The 22,838-nt window shown below is 54.4% G+C and overlaps 1 protein-coding gene across 2 annotated transcripts in view; it reads left to right on the forward strand.

Annotated features, from left to right (window-relative positions):
- Positions 1–21,663, forward strand: part of CTBP2 (C-terminal binding protein 2) — a 61,421-nt gene extending 39,758 nt beyond the window's left edge. For both annotated transcript variants that reach the window (XM_086466475.1, XM_086466474.1), the window contains exons 2-9: positions 10,534–10,688; positions 11,988–12,132; positions 15,296–15,502; positions 17,198–17,412; positions 17,878–18,008; positions 18,810–18,937; positions 19,734–19,851; positions 21,483–21,663. In XM_086466475.1, coding sequence (XP_086322601.1) covers positions 10,534–10,688; positions 11,988–12,132; positions 15,296–15,502; positions 17,198–17,412; positions 17,878–18,008; positions 18,810–18,937; positions 19,734–19,851; positions 21,483–21,663 — 1,280 coding nt within the window. The remainder of the gene's footprint in view (positions 1–10,533; positions 10,689–11,987; positions 12,133–15,295; positions 15,503–17,197; positions 17,413–17,877; positions 18,009–18,809; positions 18,938–19,733; positions 19,852–21,482) is intronic.
- The last annotated feature ends 1,175 nt before the right edge of the window (positions 21,664–22,838 follow it).

A 22,838-nucleotide genomic window follows, 5' to 3' on the forward strand; every position in this document is an offset into this window, starting at 1 on the left:
AGTCTCAAATTGCTCAAAGAGCGAGGGGAGAGCACGGGGGGCTCCGGGTACAGAGTGGGATGGGGAAAGAAATGGAAAACAAGTGAAGCAAGAAACTAGGACAACAAAAGCAGGAGCCTTGTACGGGCTTTAAACCACTGCAGGAAAGCTGGAAACGCGGCGGCGGTCGGGCTTCCTCGCTGAGGTTTCCTTCGTTTGAGCTTCGCCCGGGAAGAGAGGCGGGGATCTGAGAGCGGGGACGCGGCCGGGAGCAGCGGTAGGAAGGGAGAAAGTTCTCAAAGGTGCAGCGCCCTCAGCAGAAACGGTTCCCATTCGTAGGTCGAACAGCGGCTGTTTCGGTCTCCAGAAGGGATGACCTTGCAACAGGGTCGCTGAACAGACGGTTCCAGCTGGGCTTGTGCGCTTGGCAAGTGCCCAGGAGCTATTTCAGTAGGTCTTACAAGGGACAAGGCCCTGGCAAGACCTGTGGGTTTTGGAGTGCGCTCGCCGTCTTTTTTCCTTTAGTAGCGAGGAAGCTGTGGAAGAGCCCCCGGGAGCAGACACCATGCGGCTCACAGGGCTCGGGGACAACCAAGCACGTGCTTCTCTTTCTGCTGGTCACCACAAACGGCGTCACTCACTGCCCGTGGCTTGGAGGTTTTGTGCCTTTTATCACTTTGAGTGGAAACGCTGGAGGTGTCCAGGTGGATTTAAAGGATTGAAACCATCCCTTGCCCCAGGCCAGGGCTTCAGGTAGCTCCCTGGATGGTCACGGCTCCGGCCGCAGCCCACGGCCCGTCTGCGGCGTTTGCAGGAGGAACCGAGGCAGCTGCCAGACCTTTTCGGCACTTTGCACTTGGCCAGAGGTTGCTTTGGGGAGGTTCTTGCAGTCGAGCTGGGCTCTCACCGAAGGCTCCCCCATTGCCCTCGTGGAGAAGGCGTTAGGTAAAGCCTGGGCTGGATCCTCGGTGAGTTGTTCTCCCTTCCTGCTGTAAACGAATGACTTGAGATGACAACAGCTACAGGTGGACGTGGAAGTGAGGATTTACCTTCCGAAAGGCTGCCCAGGCTCCCACCCTGGCAAAGCAGTCCTGTCACTCCAGCTTGCTCATCTGTGCAGTAGGAGCATCACCGTGCAGGGAACGCTGCAACCTACAGTGAACAGCATCCGCTCTCCTTGCCAGCACAGAAACTCCTCCGCCGCCTTCTTGACCCTCCTGTGGGATCTACAGAGGACATCCAGCAGATCTCAGAAATGGCAGCAGAAGAGCAGAGCAGCGTAGAGAAAGCCCTATGTATATCTTGCTTAAAAGATTGATAGCAATTTCTGCCCAGCATGGTGGGAAGGACTAATGTCAGTGGTTAACACCAGCATAATTTCATTCCTAGAAGTATTTCACAACGTGGCGTTTTCTTTGTTTTCCACTCAGAATCACTCATTATCATGTGCAAATGCAAGTTTAAAAGGTGGGGGTGGCACACAGACAGCTAAGTGTGATTGAACCCCTCTCGCCTCCCAAAAGCTGAACCCAAGTGCTTGCTTTGATGGATTGCCTTTTTTCTTTTTTTTTCCCCATTCGAGGGGAATTTCCAGTCTAAACCAAAGGGCTGTCACTTGTCCGTCTGTGTGATAAAACCAAGCTTGCACCCCGCAACGCTGGCACGTTGTCGGCAGCCCCGCTGCTGGTCTGGGGGTGGTCTCAGGCGGCGGTGCTTCAGGCTGTCCCCGTGCCAGGGCTGTCGCTGCCGGTCAGGCGGCTCATCTTTAGCCTTGGTTTTTACATCTCATCTTCTGAAACGTCTTTACAGCCTCTGAATCACTTGGGGTGACTGAAAGTCCGAGTGTCCTCCTGCCCAGATGGCTAATATCAGCGGCTCTCCCCTGCGCCCTCATGTAAAGCATCAGCATCATTTTCCTTGGGTTTATTTATTTTATGGGTTTTTTTTAAAAAAAAAATAAAGGACAAACAGTGAAAGCTGTCCATTTCCTGGAGCAGCTCATTTGTTTCGTACTGCTGCAGTTTGTTTCCGTTTGGATAGAAGGGAAAAGATAAATGGATAAAGAGGATAGGGAGGGACCCGCAGGAGAGCTGGCGTGGGATGTCATCCCTCCTGCATGATGCCGTGCGGCTGGAATGTCTGTCTCAGCGGTGAACGTCACACGTATGAAATGGAAGGAATATATACTGCAGCTGAAGTGGCAGCACTGGAGAGAAAGTATTTTCTCAAGTTTCTGGGTAATGCCAAGAAAGCCATCCGCTAAGGACTACAGATACCATTTGTTTTCAGCTCTGGGCTTGGTAATGGAGCACGTTCGAGGAGAGTTTATTGGGTTTTTTGCTGCCTTCTCCATGTGGTTTTTCATAGGAGCTGCAAAGCTCAGCCCTGGGTGGTGGGATGGTTTGAGAGTCCATATAGTGTCTGACTCATAACCACAACACAAACCCTAACTGGGTTTTTCCCCTTTTTTCCCCCGTCCCTCTCTTAAAAATAAACAAAATTAATACAGGAAACAGCTCCTCTGAGCAAGCATTTTTTTCTCCCAGGTGCTTCTTTTAGCTGTCTTGGTAGCTTCCCTCACCACCCCATATGGCCTCTCCCATCTGCTCTGCCATCTCTCTCACGTGTCCTGGCAGCTCCCACTGCCTCTCCGGACTCGCCATCCCGTCCGTCCATCCTGCTCCGCCCTCCTCGGAGTCCCTGGCTGGCCCCTGGGGCCAGTGCCTCCCTCGGCATCCCCTGTCTCCCACCGCCTTGCGTGGCCGTTAGGAGTTTCACCCTAAGCCTTGCTCGGCTTCTCTTGAAGTCGCTCCTCTTCACCCGCCTGTGAGCTGGGGTGGAAAGTCACAGGCTGGTGCTCGTAGACAGCTTTACCCACCTGGAAGCCTGGGAATAACCCAAACACTGACGATTTGATGTGGCAGGTATACAGCAGAGGCTACATATTACTGTTCTATTACTTTTTTTTTATTGTATTACACTGGTTTATGTACTTGCAGCTGTGTCTGGATGTTCCTGGATGAGGTTTAGTTCAGTCCAGAGATTATTTCGTAGAAGAAGAGCGCTCCAGGGTTTTGCAAACCTTGTGGTTGGCTTCTCTGCTCCAAGACCGCATCCCCGTGGCATCGGCAGTGGGTTGTGTGTATCTCAGTGCTGTAATGGGGGTGTGCAAGAGGAGGTGAAGAGGTGTATCTGCTTCGTGTGTGTGTCTACAGGAGTTCAAATAAGTAAGAAAATACCACATATATATATATACTCCCTGTATTTTTACTGAGTGTTTTTGTGGTTGCTGTCTGCTACTGTAGTTCAGCTGTGGACTGTGATCATGGTGTTTGTATCAGCTAATAAGGCTGTCGTTTTATGTGGGAATTTCCTATGCATTTTTAAAAATACCTTCTTAAAGGAAGCCCTGAAAAGTTATCTGAAAAGGGAACTGGAAGAAGGCCAGCTGTTATGTGCTGATGGGAGGAAATGTGCTGGAGAGGCCAGGGGTTTGCACAGGCTCTTCCCGACACCAGGTACGAGTTTTTTCCTTTCCAGCAAGGACCCTGCCTCTCACGGGGGAGGATGGGCCTTGCTGCTTCTTTGCCCATCTTTCTGGAGCTCAGGAGTTTCTCTGAACAGTGGCTTCCCTCACCGGAGGGGACTGCCATGGACCTGTGAGTTGTCCCAGCAGGTTGGAAGTCACCTCAGCTTTGCCATCGTCCCCCTTCCCTGTGGCAGCCCTGGCCGCGAGCGTGGAGCCCGTCGGCTCCAGCTGCGTTACAGACATCGATTCAAACACCCAGGTCTCCTCTGAACGAGAAGATTTCGCAGCCTTTTCCTGGTGGGATCCTGGCAGCCTCAGAGATGCTTTGCTTTAAAAAAAAAACCCCACAGCATGATTATTTATAAAGAAGAGATTTGATGTCACTGTCCAAACCGGCTGTGTATTTGTGTGGCTTCTGTCTGGACAGTACCAAGTGCCTCCAGAGTATTTACAATTAGAAATAACAGTAAATATCTGTTTTCCCCTGACTGCGAGATAAAATCTGTGTCTTGCTGCATTTTTTCATATGCATTTACTATGAGAAGCATGTATTAACAGGAAAAGTTAAGTGAAAGAAAGAGCATCACTTGTGAATGTGCTGCAGCAGAGCAGGGTGGTCCTCTTGGTCCTGCAGCATCGGCAGTGCTTTCCAAAACCATCCCCGTCCTCACAGAAACCTTCCTTCAGCACCTCTTTACACCTTTCTCCTTGCAGGTGATACCGCTACAGCTTGAAACCACCACCCCATGTGCTGTCTGTGAGCCACAGAGGGGGCTTCCCGGAGGTTTCCCCTCCAGGCACCCCCGAGGCAGGATCAGCACTGGCTTACAGCCCGTGGAGAGGGTTGTCCAGGGCCACCAGGGAGTGGGGACCCCTGAGCTACCTCGGAAAGGCACTGCGTGACCCCAGCTTTCCGGCTTGTAACGCAGGCGTGGTGGCTGGGACAGTAAATCTGTGGAAAATTTGAAGTGCTCAAGTGATGGCAATGTAAGTTCAAGAGAAAGATGTGCCTAAATCCCCTCGTCTTGTACTCGGAGCCTGGATTTTAGGGAGGCTGACAGGTCTTTTGATGTTTATGTTACAAGTCGGTACCAGCTTTGGGTAATAAACCTTTGTTCTCCTTCTTCCTGACCCCGTCGTCCGATTCCAGGACTCTCCTAGGCATCCAGAAGCATCCAAAGGTCAGCAGGACCCTTGTCGGTTAGAGGGCTGCGTGTGCCGATGGATTGCTGCCCGGTTCTCCAAGGTGTTTGCCTTGGGCCAGCTCCGGGTGGTTGAGACCCCCCTGTCTGCAGAGGCGGCGGGGGTGATGCTGTTTGAACCAGCAGGATGGTGATACACCGGTGATGCAGAAACACAGATCTGCCAGGCTCAGCTTGTTGCTGACAGATATCCCCACGTGCTGCATTTCTCCCAGGTGAAGCGTTGCCGCCGGTACCACCAGTGCGCCGGCAGTGCTCTGGTTTGGTTTGGGCATCCGTGGCTGAAAATCAGTTCGGCAGATCCGAGGTAGTTTGCACAAAGGCCGCCTAGGTCCCTCTGTCAGCTGCCTTGCCCCGCTCTCTAGCCAGAATTGTCAGATGCAGCACTGCCAGTATCAAACGGGAGGGAGAGGCAGATTTTTTTTCCTTGTTTCTTGGATGAGGAGTGTCTCCAGCTGCTGCTGCCGCCGGTGGCAATGAGGACGGCCGCTGGAAAGAGAAAAAAATAACTGCTCCAAGCCGTGAGCTGCCACGTGCTTTGGAGACGGGGCATCGCACAGGGACGACCTGCCCTCCCTCGCCGCGTCCCGCGGCAGCAGTTCCCCGCGCTCTGCGGGGGTGCGGGATTGGGATGGCGATGCTACGGGGCTGCTTTTACCTATGCAGGACCAGGAGATGGGCATTTCCGAGAAGGGGTGACTCCTTCCAGCAAGCGAGTGGCATTTCTGATGCTGAAACCCAGTTGATGTATACCTCAGGGAAGGATTTGGCCCTTTGTTTCTGGGTGCTAGGTGAGATCAGCACAGCCGTGCTCTCCCCCAGTGCTTTGTGTATGTTTTCTGGTGCTGCCGGTGCTGCTAAAGGCTATCAGCCTGCTTCTGTGTTCAATATCCGCCACATGGAAAAGCACGTTTCATTTTTAAGTTAAAAAAAAAAAAAAACAACAAAACCCCACGCACACACACACAAAAAAAAACCCAAACAAACATAAAACACAGCGTGGCACAGATTAAATCCATTTGAGACGACTCGAAAAAAAACCCGCCGTATGTGCAAGTCAATAGGAGGAGGGGAGTGGAAGGGGGAAAAAGCAACTGTGACATATACAAACCCTTTAGTGTGCATAGCATAAGATTTTTTGGCTGGCACTCACATGATTTTATTCAAGGGCTGGGAAAGAACTACGATTAGTTAAAAGCTTCGGCAAAGTCTGGAGGGAGTGCTCTGAAGAGTTGGGAGCCGCGCAGAGGTGACTGTAACTCCTCTCGCAATTTCAGACTATTCTTCTGTGGCTCAGGACAAAAGCCTTTTCTTTTCCCTCCGTGTTCAAAGAGACATTTGTCTTGAGATGTTGCAGCTGTGGGCCGCGGGATTGCTTGTTTGAAGATACCCCCTCGTAGACGAAAGGAGAGGCAACGCACTGAAAAGTGGTAGTATTTTATCGTGTGTGGGTTCCCCCCCCTTCTCCTCCCTCCCTCCTCCTCCACTGCCATGTGTGGTTTTTAATAAGAAGAAGAATGTGGAGGCAACATTTTCCAGGCAAGGGGAAATTTCCTGTTTCTTTTCTGTTTGTTTAATAAAGTGTGTAGTTGACTGTAAAACTGTAGCTACTTTGTCGTGAACGGGTAATTCAGGCGAGTGTCAGGATTGCTTCTTGATGCACTTTTATATACTGCAAGTGAACATGTTTAAAGCCTTTTATTCTTTTTTTTTTTTTTTTTTTTTTTAATGCTGCGTGGCGTAGGCAACTGAGATTAATAAGAATTAGGCAAATGGCTTCTGCTTTTGTTTCTGTGAGATAGTACCAGCCGTCTTGCGGTCACACAAAGGCTGCCATTTAGCAGGGAGCACTCCCTAATTCTCTTGGCAGGGGTGCCATTGGGATCGGATACAAGTGGGTGGCAAAGGGGAGGAGCGGCAGGAGAGGACAAGCAGGCTTTGTGTATTAAAAATGAAACAAAAGCACTTTATACGCGGGGCTGCGTGCAACAAGCAGCGCTGCCTGTGAGCCGGGGTGGAGTTTGAGTTCTCAGTGTGACTGCAAAACCTTTTCTTTTTTTTTTTTTTTTCCCTTTTTTTTTTTTTTCTCCATAAACCCTTCCTCCTCTCCCTCTTCCTTAGCAAGCTCTCCCTGCAACGCTGGCGAGGGTCCGCGGGCGGCTGAAAACGCCTAAAAAAAAAAAAAAAAAAATACATACCGAACAATACTTGCCACAACTTTGCGAAAAAAACGGCAAAATTAGCTTCAGATGGCGGGGGAGCCGCCGAATTTGTGAGGCTGTTGGGAGGGAGAGCTGATCCCACCCCAGCCCCAAGGAGAGCTGGAGCTCTGCCTCCTGCCCGCACCACCCCGGCGTGCTCTGCTGCCCGCGCGGGGCTTGGGTTACGCGGCGGCGGCGTCCTCCTCGGTGGAGGGAGCCCGGTGGTTTTGGCAGAGCGAAAGGGTTAATGCTGCGATGTTCTGTCAGAATTTGGGCGGGGGGGGACACGGGGGGGACGGGGACGGGCATCTGGCTGTTTAATTACTTTCTGATCCGTGGCGTACCTTGTTGATGAAGCAGTCGCGCACAGAACAAACGTGCTGTGTGCGCTTGGGTTAAAAGAAAAGCGGGCTGAGTTTCGCTTGGTTTTGTCAGCCCGAATGTTTGGGTTTGAACGTGTTTACGCAGGAGGTAGGAACCGGGGCGGTGAAGAATAGCCGCAGGGTGGTGGAGAGGCAGCAAGAGAGGCAGGCGAGGAAAATACACCGTGGTTTAAGTTGCAAACCTGCCAGTGGCTTTTATTAATTTCCATACATTCTGCACTTCATCTCGTATTGATTTGCTTCAAAACTTTCCTTGTCAAGCCGAAGTAAATTCCCTCATGGAAGCAGGAGGAATGAGAGACGTTCCTCTGCCTACCTCGCAGTTTCCAGCCACCCTTCGTCCTCAGCAACTGCACTTTTGTGTGCGGGCGAGGGTGACATGCCTGAGAAGCCTCTGTCATCATGCACAATTACATCCCTAATCCCAAGCAAAGACACAGATGCTGTTTCAAAAAAAAAAAAACCAACAAAAAAAACCAAGCGATGTTTCGTTTGACTTTCAAAGAAGCTTATGTAATGGCAGCATAATAAAACCGTTATTTTGGGGCTCGGATTAAATGTCAAAGTTTCAGATAACCCGTGGTTTTGTCTTCCACGTGCCGTGCGCGCAGGAAGCCACCACCAGCCTCCGTGTGCCCGCTGCTCTGCCGGAGGACGGTCCCGGTGCCCTGTTGGGCACCGAGCTCCAAGCTCAGCTTGCCCAGGCAGAGGCCTACGGCTGCGCGGCGTGGGGATGGGGATGGTGGCCGCCGGGGCTGGGACCACCACGGCCGCCTTGCCCTGCGTCAGGTTCCTTTTTAGTTACAGTTGTGGTGTGAGGCTGGTAGGTGACGCCCTAAGCCTTGGAGATCGTACGCTTCCGTAAGCGTTTAAGGCAGTGTTATAATTCACTGGCTTGTTAACCTGAGAAAATAATCTAGCCGCGGTATAGTGCTTCACAAAAGGATTGTGTAAGTGCTCTGAGATTTGTACATGTTTTCATTCTTGCTTATCTGCTTATGGCAAGCTTCTTTCAGTTATCCAAATCGTCTCGGCACTCTACCCTGCCTACTGACACAGTTGCGCTTCCATCTGGATGAAATGCATGCGAACATAATGTATTCCTTCCAGTACACGCTGAAGGAGATCTCAGTAGGAAAGACAGAGAGAAGGAGCTCTTCCAAAAACGTTCACATGTAACGCTGGAAATCTTCAGCCGGGTCTGCTGGGTGGGTTGGTTCTTCGTTTCTTAAAGCAGATTCAAATAGAACAGGAACGGGGAGCCGTTAGACCTGCCGGTTTCCATGGGGTGATTTTTGCCCGTGTGAAATAAATGTAACTCCGTGCTGTCCCACATTTCACGCGCAGCAGCGTCGGTCCCTCCCCGGGGCGATGGTCTGGGTGCCGGCGTGGTCTGGGAGGCAGCGCTTTGGCCCGTCGTGCCCGCGTCTGTCACGCACGCATCAGCCGGTGGAGCTCTCGCTGATAGTTTACTTGGCAGCAGTCTGGACAAAAAGGCACATTTAGTTTTCCCTTAAAAAAAACCCAAAACACCGATGCGTTGCTCTTCTCATTAGTTTCTCCCCCTCGTTGCCGTTTTTCTGGCAAGTGGCGCTGCAGTGACACGACTCCTGGTGTTGCCCACAGCCCAGAGGGCTGGAGCGGCTCTCAGCCCTGCGGACAAGGGCCGGCAAAGTAGCCCCCTGCTCTCGGCGTTAGTCCGACTTACTCAAACAGTGCCCCGGACCAGTAGCATTTCTCCTGTAATACTCCATGTGAGATGTTCCAGTCCCCAAAATACCCCACACCAGCTCCTCGGAGTTCCCTCAGCCAAGCCCCGTGCTTGTCCAGCTCAGCAGCATCAGCAGTTTCGCTGTGAGCAGCGGTACCTGTGGTGTCCTGTGGCAGGGGAAAACGCTCCGATCCAGATGTAGCGAAGGCATTTACGGCGTCTGACAGCCCCTCGGTAAAAGGATCGCCCGGCCGCTGTGCTTAAAGGCGACACAGATGTTGGCTGGTAGCCCTGGGAGGTTCTTGGGCAGAAGGGGGATTTTGGTAAGGAGAAGGGCTTTGCTGCGGCTCCTTGAAGTTTCAAACCCAAGCCCTCCAAGCCTGGCCATCTCACGGCGCGGCAGCAGAAATAAAACACTGCTTTGTGCCCTGAGCACCCGCTCCCCCCACCGGCGCTTTTCCAGAAACCGCCTGGGTAGCCGAAAAAGATAGCTGAGATATTTTGGTACAGTCCTAATGTAATCAGTGCCCTTACGGAGTGGTAAATGGAGGCGTGGGAATTTCTAAGTTGACTTGTCCAAAAATGAACCAGTTAAGCCCCAGCAGAGCAATAAATAGGATATAAAAATCGAGCTTCTGCAGCCCTTGGTGGTGATCGTTCCTTTCCTCACCTCCGCCTGGACAATGTGTTGTTGTGAAATGGGGAAAAAGAAGCACCTGAATACACGTATTTTTAAGGGAGGTGAGGTGTGTGTCAGCCACGACGGAGCAGGGTCTACAGCTGTTTCATCCCCTGTGTGCTGGTCCTTCCACACTGGCTCCAGCCCCACATCCCAGAGCGTCCTGTGGGCTGCAGGGATGCGCTGGGTATGGTTTTACAAAGTAAGCTGAGCTTCACCGGTCCCACCTTGAAGCCTTTTGGTAGTTGGTCACGTAACAGAATGTATGCCTGTATGCTAAAGAGGTCTTTGGTGTCCTGCTCTTTCTGTGATTTTCCAGTAATCCTTTTTTTTTTAGTGCCTCTCTGTTTGGACTTGTCTTTCTGAGGTGGTCACAATGGTAAAGTCATTCTGTAAAAAAACAGATCGAGTGCCAGCGTGCGTTTGCGGAACGAAATCCCGGCCCTCCTGCAGGCAGGGGAAGACATTACCGCTGGCTTGGGTTTGGCTCCTAAGATGCCAACCAAACCGGTGGAAGAAGCCGGCAGCCCCGGCTGATTTGGTTGAAAGGCGGCCTGTGTCGCTGAGGATCGGCACGGAGGAGACACGTCCCCATGAAGCCACAGGTGGCTGCAGTGGGGGTGTCCATCCCCGTCCTGGGAGCGAACCTCGCCGCGTTTTCCCTCCATCCGGGGCAGAACTGCAGTCGCACTCCCAGAGGGACACCTGGCCCTTGGGCACACCTTGGCCCTGCGTTGCCACCATCCCCTGACGTTGGTCGGACGAGCTGAAACCACGTCTCGGTGCCCGTCACCCTGCACAGGAACCCGCTGCCGCCGGTGTAAAAGCCACGCTCCTTCTTTTTCGCAGGTATTCGCCCTCAGATCATGAACGGCCCCATGCACCCCCGGCCCCTGGTGGCGCTGCTGGACGGGAGGGACTGCACGGTGGAGATGCCCATTTTGAAGGACTTGGCGACGGTGGCGTTCTGTGACGCACAATCAACTCAGGAGATTCACGAGAAGGTAACGTGAGCGGCGCGGGCGCGGGCAGGCCGGGGGGCGGCGTGCGCCTGGCCTCCCTCTTCCCGGTCTTTTTGAGCAAAAAAACTCCACAAAGCTGCACTTTGCGTCGATGAGCCCGTGACGTCAACAGAAGTCGCTGCAGATTAAAAATTCATCGAGGCTGTTTTAGAAGCCAGATGTTATTTTGGAAAAAAAAAAAAAAAAAAGTCAATTTATCTCTTCGCATCAGGTTTTTTACATCAATATTACTAAGGTTTCTCATTTTTTTGCACCTCCTCGGGGTGCAGGGCAGTTGCTCTGGCTTGGCTAACGCCGTCCCGTGCTGCAGCGGTTGGGTCTCCTCGGGTGCTGGCTGCACCTCAGCAGCTCGTTTCTCCCCAGCAGCGAGCGGGTGAGGTTTGGGCAGCGCGCAGCCAGATCTCTGCCGTGTGGATGGGTGTTTCTGCTTGGAAGCTCATCTGCTTGTAAATACTTTTAAAATCATTCTTTGTGCACGTTTAGATAAACGAGGTTTGAAGTGATCGGAAATCCCTTCCAGGATCTGGGAAAGAGAGCTACAAATAGCGTCAGTGCTGATCTTTGCAGTGCTTCGGGTGTTAAATGCAGGGGAAGGAGGACGGAGGGGTTTAATGAGACACTGATAGGTGATAGGTGAGCTGATCTCGGAGAATTCGGATCGGTTTTGGATTTCCAGAGCACCAAAGTAGCTTATGGTGAGCACCAGTGGAGGTCTGAATCACCACTGAAGGGAATGGAGTGCAGCCTTATGTGGCTGTACAACCTCACACCAATCTTTTTAGGTGCTCTTGAAAACCTACAGGAAAGGGTAATGTGATAGTGTGACAGGTATTCGTACTTCCAGCACACAAAAGAAGGTCGAGGAGCTGCGAGTGACACACAGTTGTGTTCAAAAACAATAGATATCGCCGTAAAAGGTAATTCCTTTTTAAAAGCAGGGTTGCTGCTGGTTGGAAGCAGGAGGATTAGCAGATAACCGCCTGGAAAAGGGTCCAGGGGAGCAACTGGCTCAGTTTTCCTCTGCCTCCTCTCCCCAGATGTAACGTCATGATTTTCAGATATTCATCCAGTCTGTTCCCAAACGGAATGGCCTCGGTGCCGGTGGGTCACGCTCTCGATGGTTTTGGTGACACGTGGAAGTGTCGGCTTGCGCCGTGCCTGGGTCAGACAGTAGGTCAGCGGGAAAAATGTACAATTCACCGTGTAACATCCCTGGTTCAGGAGCTGCAGGTGGCCCCTGCAGGTGTCCCGGCGGCTCCTGACGTCTCCGTTCTGTTCCAGGTATTAAACGAAGCTGTCGGGGCGATGATGTACCACACCATCACGCTGACTCGAGAGGATCTGGAGAAGTTCAAGGCCTTACGGGTCATTGTTCGAATAGGCAGTGGCTACGACAACATTGACATCAAAGCCGCGGGGGAGCTTGGTAGGTCTCAGCTCTGCAAGCGATTCCCTCCCGCATCCCTCCCGAGTCTTTCAAGTCAGCCCCAGCACCTGCTGGCAAAGCGGCGTGGCAGGCAGGACCTCCCAAAGGGGGGTGGTTCAGCCCCTAAAATTACAGGTAGAGTTTTTTGCATGTAGAGACTGTTAGGACAAGAAAACTTGACCATGAAGTAGATGAAATGGTGCCGGTTTAGAAGGCAGCTTTGAGGCTCCTACTGTGTTAAAACTGCCCCGTCTGAGCCCCTCGTTCCCACCCTGTCCCTAGCTCCCGGTGCCCCCTCGTACCGATGGATATTTGTATGGCTGTTCTGTTTCTGGCACAGGAGAGTCCATCTAGCTTTAGAAAATTTGGAGGAAGGTGGTTTATTATATTTTGTGAAGCAGGATGAGTCCCTCGGTCTGCTCTGGTTCTCAGAGGCATGCCCGCAGTGCTGGACGGTGGAGCAGGAATTGTGCCTTGGGTTGTTGCTGCCTCCTGTGCCACCTCACCGAAGGTGCCTGAGGGACCTGGAAGGGGACATTTGCTCTGGGTACATGTTAGGTGGACTCCCAAAATACGGAGGGTCACGTGGTCAGACAGCAGCCCCTGCGTCCAGCTGCGGGGTTTTTCTGCACCCCTGGGCTCGGGGGGGTGGGGCGTGCGTGCAGGCTGCATCGCGTGGCTGGCGTACGGTGCTGGGGCCACCCCATTTCCATACCGGTTTGGGTGGTCACGGAGACCTTTGGCTGCCCGCCGCCAGCTGCAAGAGCTTGGTCGTATCCGTGATTTTAGCAGCTGGGTAGCAACCGGTTTTGATCATCTGATCCCAAGATTCAGTCTATCCAGCCGTCCTGCAATAGTGTTGAGGGTATCTTGTATTAAAGGTTATCTCTGGGGAAGGGAAGAATAACAGCCATTTCACGTGAGCTGTTTTACGAAGATAATTGTGATAAGAGAGTTTCAAATAGTCATTCCTAAAAAAGCAATTCTCAATATAGTGAATTATTTTTCGAGAGGAGAACGGTGTCTTCTCAATCTAATGGTTTCTCCATGTTTTTAACTCTTATTGTTATTATCCATTATAACAATGTTCCGAGGCTTTGAACATCAAGAAAGGAAAAAATATAACGAATAAAGTAATGGGATACTGCAGTATAATCCTTCTTTTTATGCTTGGCAAATTGGGTGGCCAAATGATGTGGTTTCAAGTAGAAAATGTAATGACTACCCACAAATGTAGCGTAAAGTTTAATTGGTATTGCTTTTCACAAGGTAGTTTTTAAACTGTGCAGTCAACAAATGACCAGTGTCTAAACACAGCGCCTGGCCAGGCGCTAGCAGCTGCCTGCGCCTTACTGGCCGGGCTGGCGGGACCAGTTTGGACCCACTAGAAGACCCCCCCCCCCCCCCCCCCCCCCCGGGAGCAAGATGCTGGTGTTGAACCTTCCGCTGTGGGTGTTTATAACCCCCCGGTGGCGGCAGCTCCTGCTCGGGGGGCCAGAAGCGTAAATCACAGCGGGAGAAGCTCGCGGGAAAGGCAGCCCCGTGCCCTCCAGCTCCGTGAGCGAGCGGTCCTCCCAGCAGGGTTGGGGATGGGGGCCCTGGGTGGAGCTGCAGGCCGATGGGGAGCGCTGCCGGGGCGGCCCGTCGCCCTCCAGCCTTCTTGGCTCTTCCGAGGAGCCCCGGCCTCTGCCCACGGAGGGGCAGGAGCAGTTTTACTGGTACGTAAACGTGGGCTCTGCTTGGGAAACCCTCCGTGCCCCTGCGTGAGGGGCTTGGGCAGGCGGGCAGCGTGGGTTCTGGGCTGCACCCGCAGGTCAATCAAAAGTTCCGCTCTGTGGAAGCGCTGGGGAGTGGAAAATGAGACAGCATCAGCTGTAAGAGCTTGAGGGGACCAGAGCGTCATGTCCCCGTCACCTGGCGGGGCGAGGAGGTGGACAGTGTTGTCAGGGGTTGGTTGGGCAGTCAGTTTTTCTCCCCGTTTCTGTAGGTCTCTCATCAAACAGCCATGGGATGAAAACCAGTTTCAAAACCAGAAAAGCAGCTCCTGGCAGCAGGAATATTGGCAGGGGGATGGGAAACAGATTCTTGGTTTTGAAGTGGTGCCCCTCACAGTGGAAAGGGATCTTCTGAGTATCTTAACTGTCTTTATCTCCTACTTTTTCGTGGTTTCTACTCAGTAAAGCGCCTAAATACACATCTGTCGTTAAATCACGTTGAATCAGGTGGGATGTAAGCACGTGCTTAGCTGCTCTGTGAAATGAAGCACACGCTTACACACGTTACCGAGCCGGAGCCTGGCGGGGGCAATGACCAGGGAGGTGTTTCCAGTGAACTGAATACTTGCAGCTCCGAGCGGGGACACGGCAGTTTAAAAGAAACCTTTTGGGGCAAAGGAACAAAGGGTCTGTTAGCGAGGCCCCCGCGCCAGGGCAGGCGGGTGTGCAGTGACAGTGCTGGGGCGGGAGAGCGGCTCCGGTGCGGCCGTGGCCCCCTGCGCTTCCCAAATTTTGGGAAAGCCTCCCGGTTTTGTGGCGGGGAGCTCTCGGTTCCCCCTGCAGGAGCGCGGGTGGGTGTTTGCGGTGGGCAGAGGCCACGGTGAGGGTGCACGTGGCGTGGTGGTGGCGGTCACCCGTGTTCTGAGTCCTCTGGTGTGGGGCTGGTTGGTGGAAGGGGAAGCCGGCCCTGCCACACCGACCTGGCGCACCGTCCTGCTTGAGCGCCCCAAATTGCTGGTCCCTAAAGAATGTGATGGTTGAACAGTCCCACTGCGGAAAAGGAGTGACTTGTGCCAGCGTGATTTAAGTGGCTTTGAAGGCAGATTAAACTCAACAAGAGTAAGCTTTTCTGTTGCAAAACAAACCTTTTGCTGCTGCAGTTACTCCTGCACAGCGGCTGCGCTTGTGCCTGCTCCAGCGAGATGCTGGGGCGTAGGGGAGCCCTTGAGCATCACCGTGGCTTTTGCAGAGATTTCAGACTGCTGTACCTAACCCACGCACGTCCTTGGAAAACATCACTCCGAATGCTTAAAAAAAAAAAAGGTGGGCTGGGTGGGTGACGTGAGGGTGAAGGGCCAGGAGCCCCTCTGCTTTGCTGTGGGCTGGGCGGCCGGGGCTGCTCCCCGGCCCCGATCCACGGTTGTGCTTTGCGGTGTCGCCTTGTGCAGGAATCGCCGTCTGCAACATCCCCTCGGCCGCCGTGGAGGAGACGGCCGACTCCACCGTCTGCCACGTCCTCAACCTCTACCGGCGGAACACGTGGCTCTACCAGGCGCTGCGGGAAGGCACGCGGGTGCAGAGCGTGGAGCAGATCCGGGAGGTGGCCTCCGGCGCCGCCCGCATCAGGGGGGAGACGCTCGGCCTCATCGGCTTCGGTACGTTGGCGAGGGGGCGGGCAGCCTGCGAAGGGGGCGCGGGGCGCTGCCGGCCCGGGGCTCGGCCTCCGAGGAAGACTCGGCACGGCTTCGCCGCCCTGGGAAGGACCTCAACGGAGCGCTTTCAGAACCAGAACCACCGCAGTGGATCGGTGTGAAGTCGGGAGAACGTCTTCTGCTGATTTTTGGCGGGGGGGGGGGAAAGGGCTGTATTTTGTGAGCTGAGTGCTTGGACAAGCGCTGGTGAAACCCAGCAGAGCCCCAGGAGGGACCCCGCCTGGTGGGGCTGCCGCCCTCGCCCAAAACACCCCGTCCCTGAGCCACAGCTGCACCAACCCGGCCCTTCCTGAGCCGTTCTGCCCTGCGCAGTGGCAGGGCTCTGTAAAGCCGTTTGTCCTCAGTTCACCCGTCGCTGTAGGGAGTTTCAGCCTCAGAGGTAGCCTCAGCCCCTCTGCCGACAGCCCTCCTGGACCCCCCTTTTGGGAGCGGACTCATGGGGTGGCTCAGGAGGTGCGTTCAGGCAGCAGCAGCAGCTCACCCAGCGCTTGGTGGCCAGACACAGTGACAGAAACTTGAGCAGAGGAGATTTTAGTGAGGTGCTGGTTTAGGGAGCAGTTCTGCCTGCGTTCCTGAGCCCCTGCCCCCCCAGTGTAACTGAGCCCCAGCCCCCAGGGTGGCTGCCGTCGAGGCAGTGCCGACCAGGAGCCAGACCACAGTATTTCCGCTTGCTTTCCGTGCAGCAGGCCTGTTCCCCACGTGCTTCATGCTGTTGCCTTGCAAAGCCCTGGGCTAACGAGTGCAAAAAGCTGGCGTGTTTAAATGGGGAAACTGAGGCAAGGCGGGTGGGTGAGGTTAGAGCAGGAGAGCCGGGATAGCCCAGGTGTGTCCGGCAGGGCCGGGATGAGGGCGGCAGCGTGTGCCCAGCTGTGTGCTGGCAGCTGGACGCCCATGCAGGCACCCTGTCCCCTGGTCCACCCCGCACGGTGGCGGTGTCAGGGGGGGGGTGTGTGCGTGCACGGGGGGGACATGGCTGTGCCCCACACGGGTGACTGGAGCCAGCCCTCGTGGCAGCGGGGTCTCCAGCACCACCAGCCATCCTTCCCCAGCGCAGTGGCTGGGGTAGCCCTTCGCTTCCGAGCCACGGCAGTGGTCTTCGTCAGGCCCGGTTAACCAGCCGTTCGGCGAGAGGCTGAAAAAACCCATCCCAAACAAATTGCCTAAAAAACACGGCGCTTTCTTTCCCCTTCCCTTTTTCGGCATTTCTTGGTAGACAGGGGGTTGTTTCTCGGCGATGACCGGGGCTGCACGTCGGTGGGGCTGAGCTGCACGTTGTGCCTCCCCCACCAGACCTGCAGGGCCGTGGACGGTGCCGCGTCGTCCAGCGGCCCTGAGCTGGCACGTGCCTGACGGCCTCACGCTTCGTTTTGTTGGGAGTTTTCTTTCAATTTTAACACGAGCCTCCCACATCTGCTAGAGCCGAGCACAGCCCTCCCTCTGCAAGGTGGCCCAGGCTGGCTGTCTTCCAGCCAGCATCCCTTTGTCCTGGAAGCCTGGCAGGTCCCAGGGGACCCCCACAGCAGTCCCCAGGCCAGGCTGGGGGGGCGGGGGGGTGAGGCTGTGGGGGGCAGCTCAGCTGCGTGGAGCCGAGGAGGTGGGAATTGGTTCGATTACCCCGTCTCTTTCCTTCACGCACAGGTCGCACTGCGCAGGCGGTCGCGGTCCGAGCCAAGGCGTTCGGCTTCAACGTGATCTTTTACGACCCGTACCTGCAGGACGGGATAGAGAGGTCCCTGGGAGTCCAGCGGGTCTACACGCTCCAGGACCTGCTCTACCAGAGCGACTGTGTCTCGTTGCACTGTAACCTTAACGAACATAACCACCACCTTATCAACGACTTCACGATTAAGCAGGTAATTGGCCTCGCGAGGAGAGCGCTCTGCTCTTCGGCGGGCAGGCCCCGAGCGGCGGGGCTGGCTGTGGGTCCCTCTGCGGTCACGACCGCAGCAAGCCAGTGCCTTGGTGCCTTCAAAGTAGCTCGTTGCACCCAACAGCTTGTCCCATCTCCCCATGGTGTTTACTGGGGGGGTGGGGATGCTGCAGGGTAAGCGGGCCCTACGCCCGCGGTGACAGCAGGAGGGCGGTTTTGCTTGCCGATCCCAACCAGTGATGGACTTCCCAGAGAAAACCCACGTCCACCAGCATGGGGGTTGCTCTGGGGTGCGAGCACAGCTGCTCAGCACGAAAAGCGGGGGTGCAGTCCCGCCCGGAGGCACCCCGGGCACCCGCTGCTGCGTCGGGGTGGCGGTAGGACGGGGTGGCCGCACCCAGCTCACCCTCTCGCGCCCCTCTCTCTCTCTCTCCCCGGCCGCCGCCAGATGAGGCAGGGAGCGTTCCTGGTGAACACGGCGCGCGGGGGGCTGGTGGATGAGAAGGCCTTAACTCAAGCCCTGAAGGAGGGACGGATACGAGGGGCTGCGCTTGACGTGCACGAGTCCGAACCGTTTAGGTAAAGCTTGTCCTCGGGTTGCCGTCCCACGGGGGACACACCACCTTGTCACACTGGGGGGGGAGAGTCCTGCTGGTTTGAGGCAAGGCCGCGGCACCGCGCAGCATCCCTGGGGCGGGGGCTGGCACCGGATTTAAAGGTGTTGGGAGGGACCGGGCGCCTGGAGCGAGCGACGGGCCTGTGGTTTACCAAACCGCTCGCCTAGGAATGGCTTCGCTGCGGGAGCGTTGGGTATCTCTGCCCGCAGGCTGCTGCTAGCTGGGAAGGGTGGGTTGTAAGCGGGGGCGCAGCTCGTCTCACCGCAGATTGGGGTGGTACTACTGGTTTGCTCGTGTTTTCAGGAACAATTTAAAGATTTTTCTTAAAAAAAGAGAGGGAACCTCCGCGCCCACCCCCTCCCACCCTGCGCTGGGTGACGCACAGCCTGTCCCCTCATCCCCGTGCTGCTGCAGAGACACCCCCAGGCGTTTATTCCTGGGGGAACATTACGAACAACCACCCAGTAGGTTGGTTTTTCAGCCCTGTTGGCTTGGTTTTTTGGGGGGTTTTTTGGTGTGTTTTCAGCTTGTGCCCTGCACTGGAGCTGTGCTGCTTCCCCCAGCGTTTCCGTGGCCGTTTCGGGCTGGCAGGACGCTGTCGGGCTCCTTCCAGCCCAGGTGCTGCCAGCAAGGTGCTGGGGACCGAGGCTCGCACACGCAGAGGACAGGCCACACGCCTTTAGCCATTTGTAACGTATTTTATTCTCTTTTTAAACACTGATTAATCTTTCTGGTTTTGTTTTCTTTTTCTCCCTGCTCCCAGTTTTGCTCAAGGCCCATTAAAAGATGCTCCTAATTTAATCTGTACGCCCCACACGGCTTGGTACAGCGAGCAGGCGTCACTAGAGATGAGAGAAGCTGCTGCTACTGAAATACGGCGTGCGATCACAGGTACCCAGCCCCGCGCCGAAGCTGGGGTTCGCTCACGTGTGCGCCTGGCACGTGAGCCCGGAGGGGCAGAGACGGGGCTTCACCCTGCCCCATGTCTCAGCAGGAGACTGGGAAAGGAGTCAAACCCTGATTTTTCTTCCCAGCGAACGAGCTGAGAAACCAAACTTCACTTTTCTGTCGTTTGGGCATGTTTGGGGTTAGGTGAGGGGGTTTTGTGTGTTTTGGTTTGGGTTTTTTTTTAAATCAATGGGGCACTTGTGCAGCATGGCAAAGACTAGTGTCCGTGACTGGGAAAAAAAGGACAGCGAGGCAATTAATTGCTGCCTCTTCTAATGGTGCCAACCCCAAAGGTGGTGCAGACCAGAGCCAGCTGCATGCCAGAACCAGATCCCAAAGCAGTGAAGGCACCTGTGTCCTGCTCTTGCTGTAACTGAGCTTGCTCCAAGGTGGGGGTCGTGATACTGCAGCAAATGGGTGGTCCTCGTGTCCTAAAAATTGCCCTCCTTGTTGCTGTGGAAGGCGTAGCTTCATGTCTGGCTAGCCCTGCTTTGAAAGCGGCGGGCTCAAAGAAACAGCTCCCCTGAAAGCAGAGAGTTGGGACTGAGGGTAGGAAACTGGTCTCCAGCCCTGCACCTCGGGCCAGCCAAAACATCCTCCTGAAACAAGGGATACGGGAATTTTTTTCCCCATCCTTTACGCTAACAGATAGAGTGAAATGAAAAAAAATTGTAGTTTATTGGAGAGTGAGAAAGCTGGGACCCGCCTGACACGTACTTACCTTTATTACCAACTCCAGGGCGCATCCCAGAAAGCCTAAGGAACTGCGTGAATAAGGAATTCTTTGTCACAACAGCCCCGTGGTCAGTAATAGATCAGCAAGCGATTCATCCGGAGCTCAATGGTGCCACGTACAGGTAAGCCAGAGAACAGGACCACCGCAGCCCGCCCCACCAGCCGAGGGCCGGGCCGGGGTTCCAGCTCTAAACTGGGCGGGAAAGCCCCAGCACCAGCAGCGGCTCAGCCGGTGGCTGCGCAGGCCCCCTCCTTGGGGACCAGGGGTGACATCGCTGGGGGGGTCACTAACGCTGCTTGGTTTAACCACGGGTTTATGAAGCCTCCCGTGTACAAAGCCTTCGTTCCGGTGGGCCAGCAGTCACTCGTGCAGCTTCTCCATCAGCAGCAGGACCCCCCCAGACCCACCAACAAGCGGGACATCACTCCCAAACCGAGGAAGCGCCTGCAGAGCCGCACGCTGACCGCTGCGAGCCTGCCCCAGCCCGTGGGTTAATGAGCCGGGGTAAAACCGCCCACCATCGGTCTGTAGGCAGGTGGTCTGATTTCCACCTAAATCCCCCGAGATTAGGGTTATTTATTGCTGCGCTTTGGACAGCTCAAAGCACGCTGACAGGAGACACGAGGACTCAGCCGGAGCACGGGCAGCCTTCAGCGTATCACCATTGCCAAAAGTACTCTGAAGATACAAAAAAAAAACCCCCTGCGGGGCCCGTCGGGTCTCGTTCCGGGGCAGAGGCAGGCAGGAGGACATCGGGCAGCAGAGCCCTTGAGAAGGGAAGGCCCCGAGCAACGCCGGGGCCGGGGCCCTGCCCGCTCCCTGCAGGTCACAGGCAGAAGGTGTGGACCAAAACACCCAAACCCGGTGCAAGCGTCCCCCTTGGTCCTGCTCCGAAGCACGTGGGCAAGGCCCTTGCCCTGAGGACAAGCCTCGACTTCCCAGCTTACCCGCTGCAGGGTGCTTCATCCTTGCTAAGCTCCTCGGAAGCCAGGACCCGGCGCCCCCCTAAACTGGGGTCAGCTCACCCCCTTCCCGGGCAGGTAGAGCCTCCCTTCCCCTCCCCCCTTTCCCCCTCTGCTTTCCCCTAAGGTGACGGCAGCAGCAGGGAGGCGCTGGTGGTTGGGGCCTTCAGGGCCAACAGCCCTCCAGGGCGTTCTGGCCTCGGCCCCATGTCTCTGTGGGCAGCTCAAGAAATGCTCATTCCTCCTTTCTCAAACACGATGTACTCTTGGCCCACGTGTAACTCGCCCTGCTCTTGGAAAGGAAGAGGGGGGTAGATCCAGCCCCGTTTCTGGGCCGTCCTGGCTGGTCACGTGAGGAAGACGCCGCTCCCCTTCCGTAGAGGGAGAACTTACAAACCAGATGCAGGTGCTCAAAGGTGCTCGGGCGCAGGGACGATTAGGTCGGCACGCTGAGCCTCAGCGAGCGTTCAGAGACGATTCCTTACCCCATTTTTCAAAAGAGAAAGGCTTCCTTACGGTTCAAGAGCCTGTTAGAAGGTACTGAGCAAGATGCAGTCCTGCTGTCGTAGTAGAGGACGCTCACCCCCGATGCAGCAGCACTGGTTTAGCCTTTAACATGGAGCATGTCCCTTGTGATTTCAAGAGAAAAAGCAAGCTCAGCTCCAGCAGAGGAGTGGAGTCGCTTAGCTGCTCCGTTTCTCCGTAGCCCCTGCAGCGGTGGTTGGGTGATTCGCGCTGTCCGGGGCGAGCTCTGACGTGCCAAACCTGCCTCTCTCTGTCCCCTCCCCAGGTATCCCCCTGGGATGGTCAGCGTCGCACCGGGAGGCATACCGGCCGCGATGGAGGGCATCATTCCCGGAGGCATCCCTGTCACTCACAACCTTCCCACGGTGGCACATCCTTCCCAAGCTCCGTCTCCCAACCAGCCCACAAAACACGGGGACAACAGGGAACATCCCAACGAGCAATAGCAGATAATTTAAAAATCATTCAATAAACTTAGGACCAAGAGACGTTGGAAAAGAAGTTTTACGTGAACTGCAAAAAAAAAAAACAAACAAACAAAAAAAAAGAATTTGCTACGAAATTTGTAACGTTGATTTCGGACAGACGCATCATTGATGTTCCAGTGTTACCGACCAAGCGACAGCCGCCAAGCCTGGGGAGAAGCCCTGAAGGAATCACCTGCGTACCGAAGCGCTGAAAACTAGGACGTGATACGTTAATGATCAACTTCTGTTCTTGTGTGTTAAGTTTCCTTCATCTGTGCATCAATCACATGAATAAAAATAGATATTTGCCCCCCCCCCCCTCACCCCCCTCAGTTCCTTGGGAAGGACAGGGCTCCTGCACCTGCGCCAAACCCCTGCATTAAGCCATCTTTACCGAGTTAACGTAGAAATGGTAGAGGAAACCATTATGTGGCTTCAGCCCTTTCCTTACTCTCGCATCTGGTTACCTCTTCTAACGGGAGGCATCAGTACTGGCTGAGAAGCGGAAGCAAAAAAAATAAAATAAAATAATAATAATAATCATCATCCTTTTTGCAGTCTCATAGGGCTAGTGCCGTGTAACAGAAGTTCTCCTGCCAGGTTTAACGCCAGCCGTTCCAGCTGGGAGCCGTGGGATGGGGCGGGGAGAAAGGGCTCCTGGCAACGGCCGCTGCCCTCCCCGCTAACGAGGAAACAACCTGCCAGCCTCTCCTCTGCCCGACACACTGAGTAAAGTAGCTGTGCATTCACCTACGCCCTGCAATGATGCAAGAAAAAAAAAAAAGAAAAAAAAAAAAAGAAAAAAAGAAGAAAGTATTAAGTTTCACACACTATTTGTACTCAAATATATTTTCTCAGTTTTAAATCTGCAGCTATTTTATCAAGTGGAAAAAAAAGAAAAAAAAGTCTTGAGCTGGAAAGGGTTCAAGAATAATGTTGCATTTCCTTATGTCTCAGGAAACACTTTTTATGGTAACTTGTCAGACTGTCTATGAACAAACCCCACTTTTTTAGACATTGATAAAAGTCTTCTTTTCTTCACGTGATATTTTATACAAGAACACTTCAAAATGTGTTATTAGATGTGACTGATTTTAACAAATCCTATTAGATTTGTATCAACTAGTTACATGTTATATTCATAGTCTTTTGTG

This window comes from Leptosomus discolor, chromosome 6 (assembly GCF_034619465.1).
Source record: "Leptosomus discolor isolate bLepDis1 chromosome 6, bLepDis1.hap2, whole genome shotgun sequence".
NCBI lineage: Eukaryota > Metazoa > Chordata > Aves > Leptosomiformes > Leptosomidae > Leptosomus > Leptosomus discolor.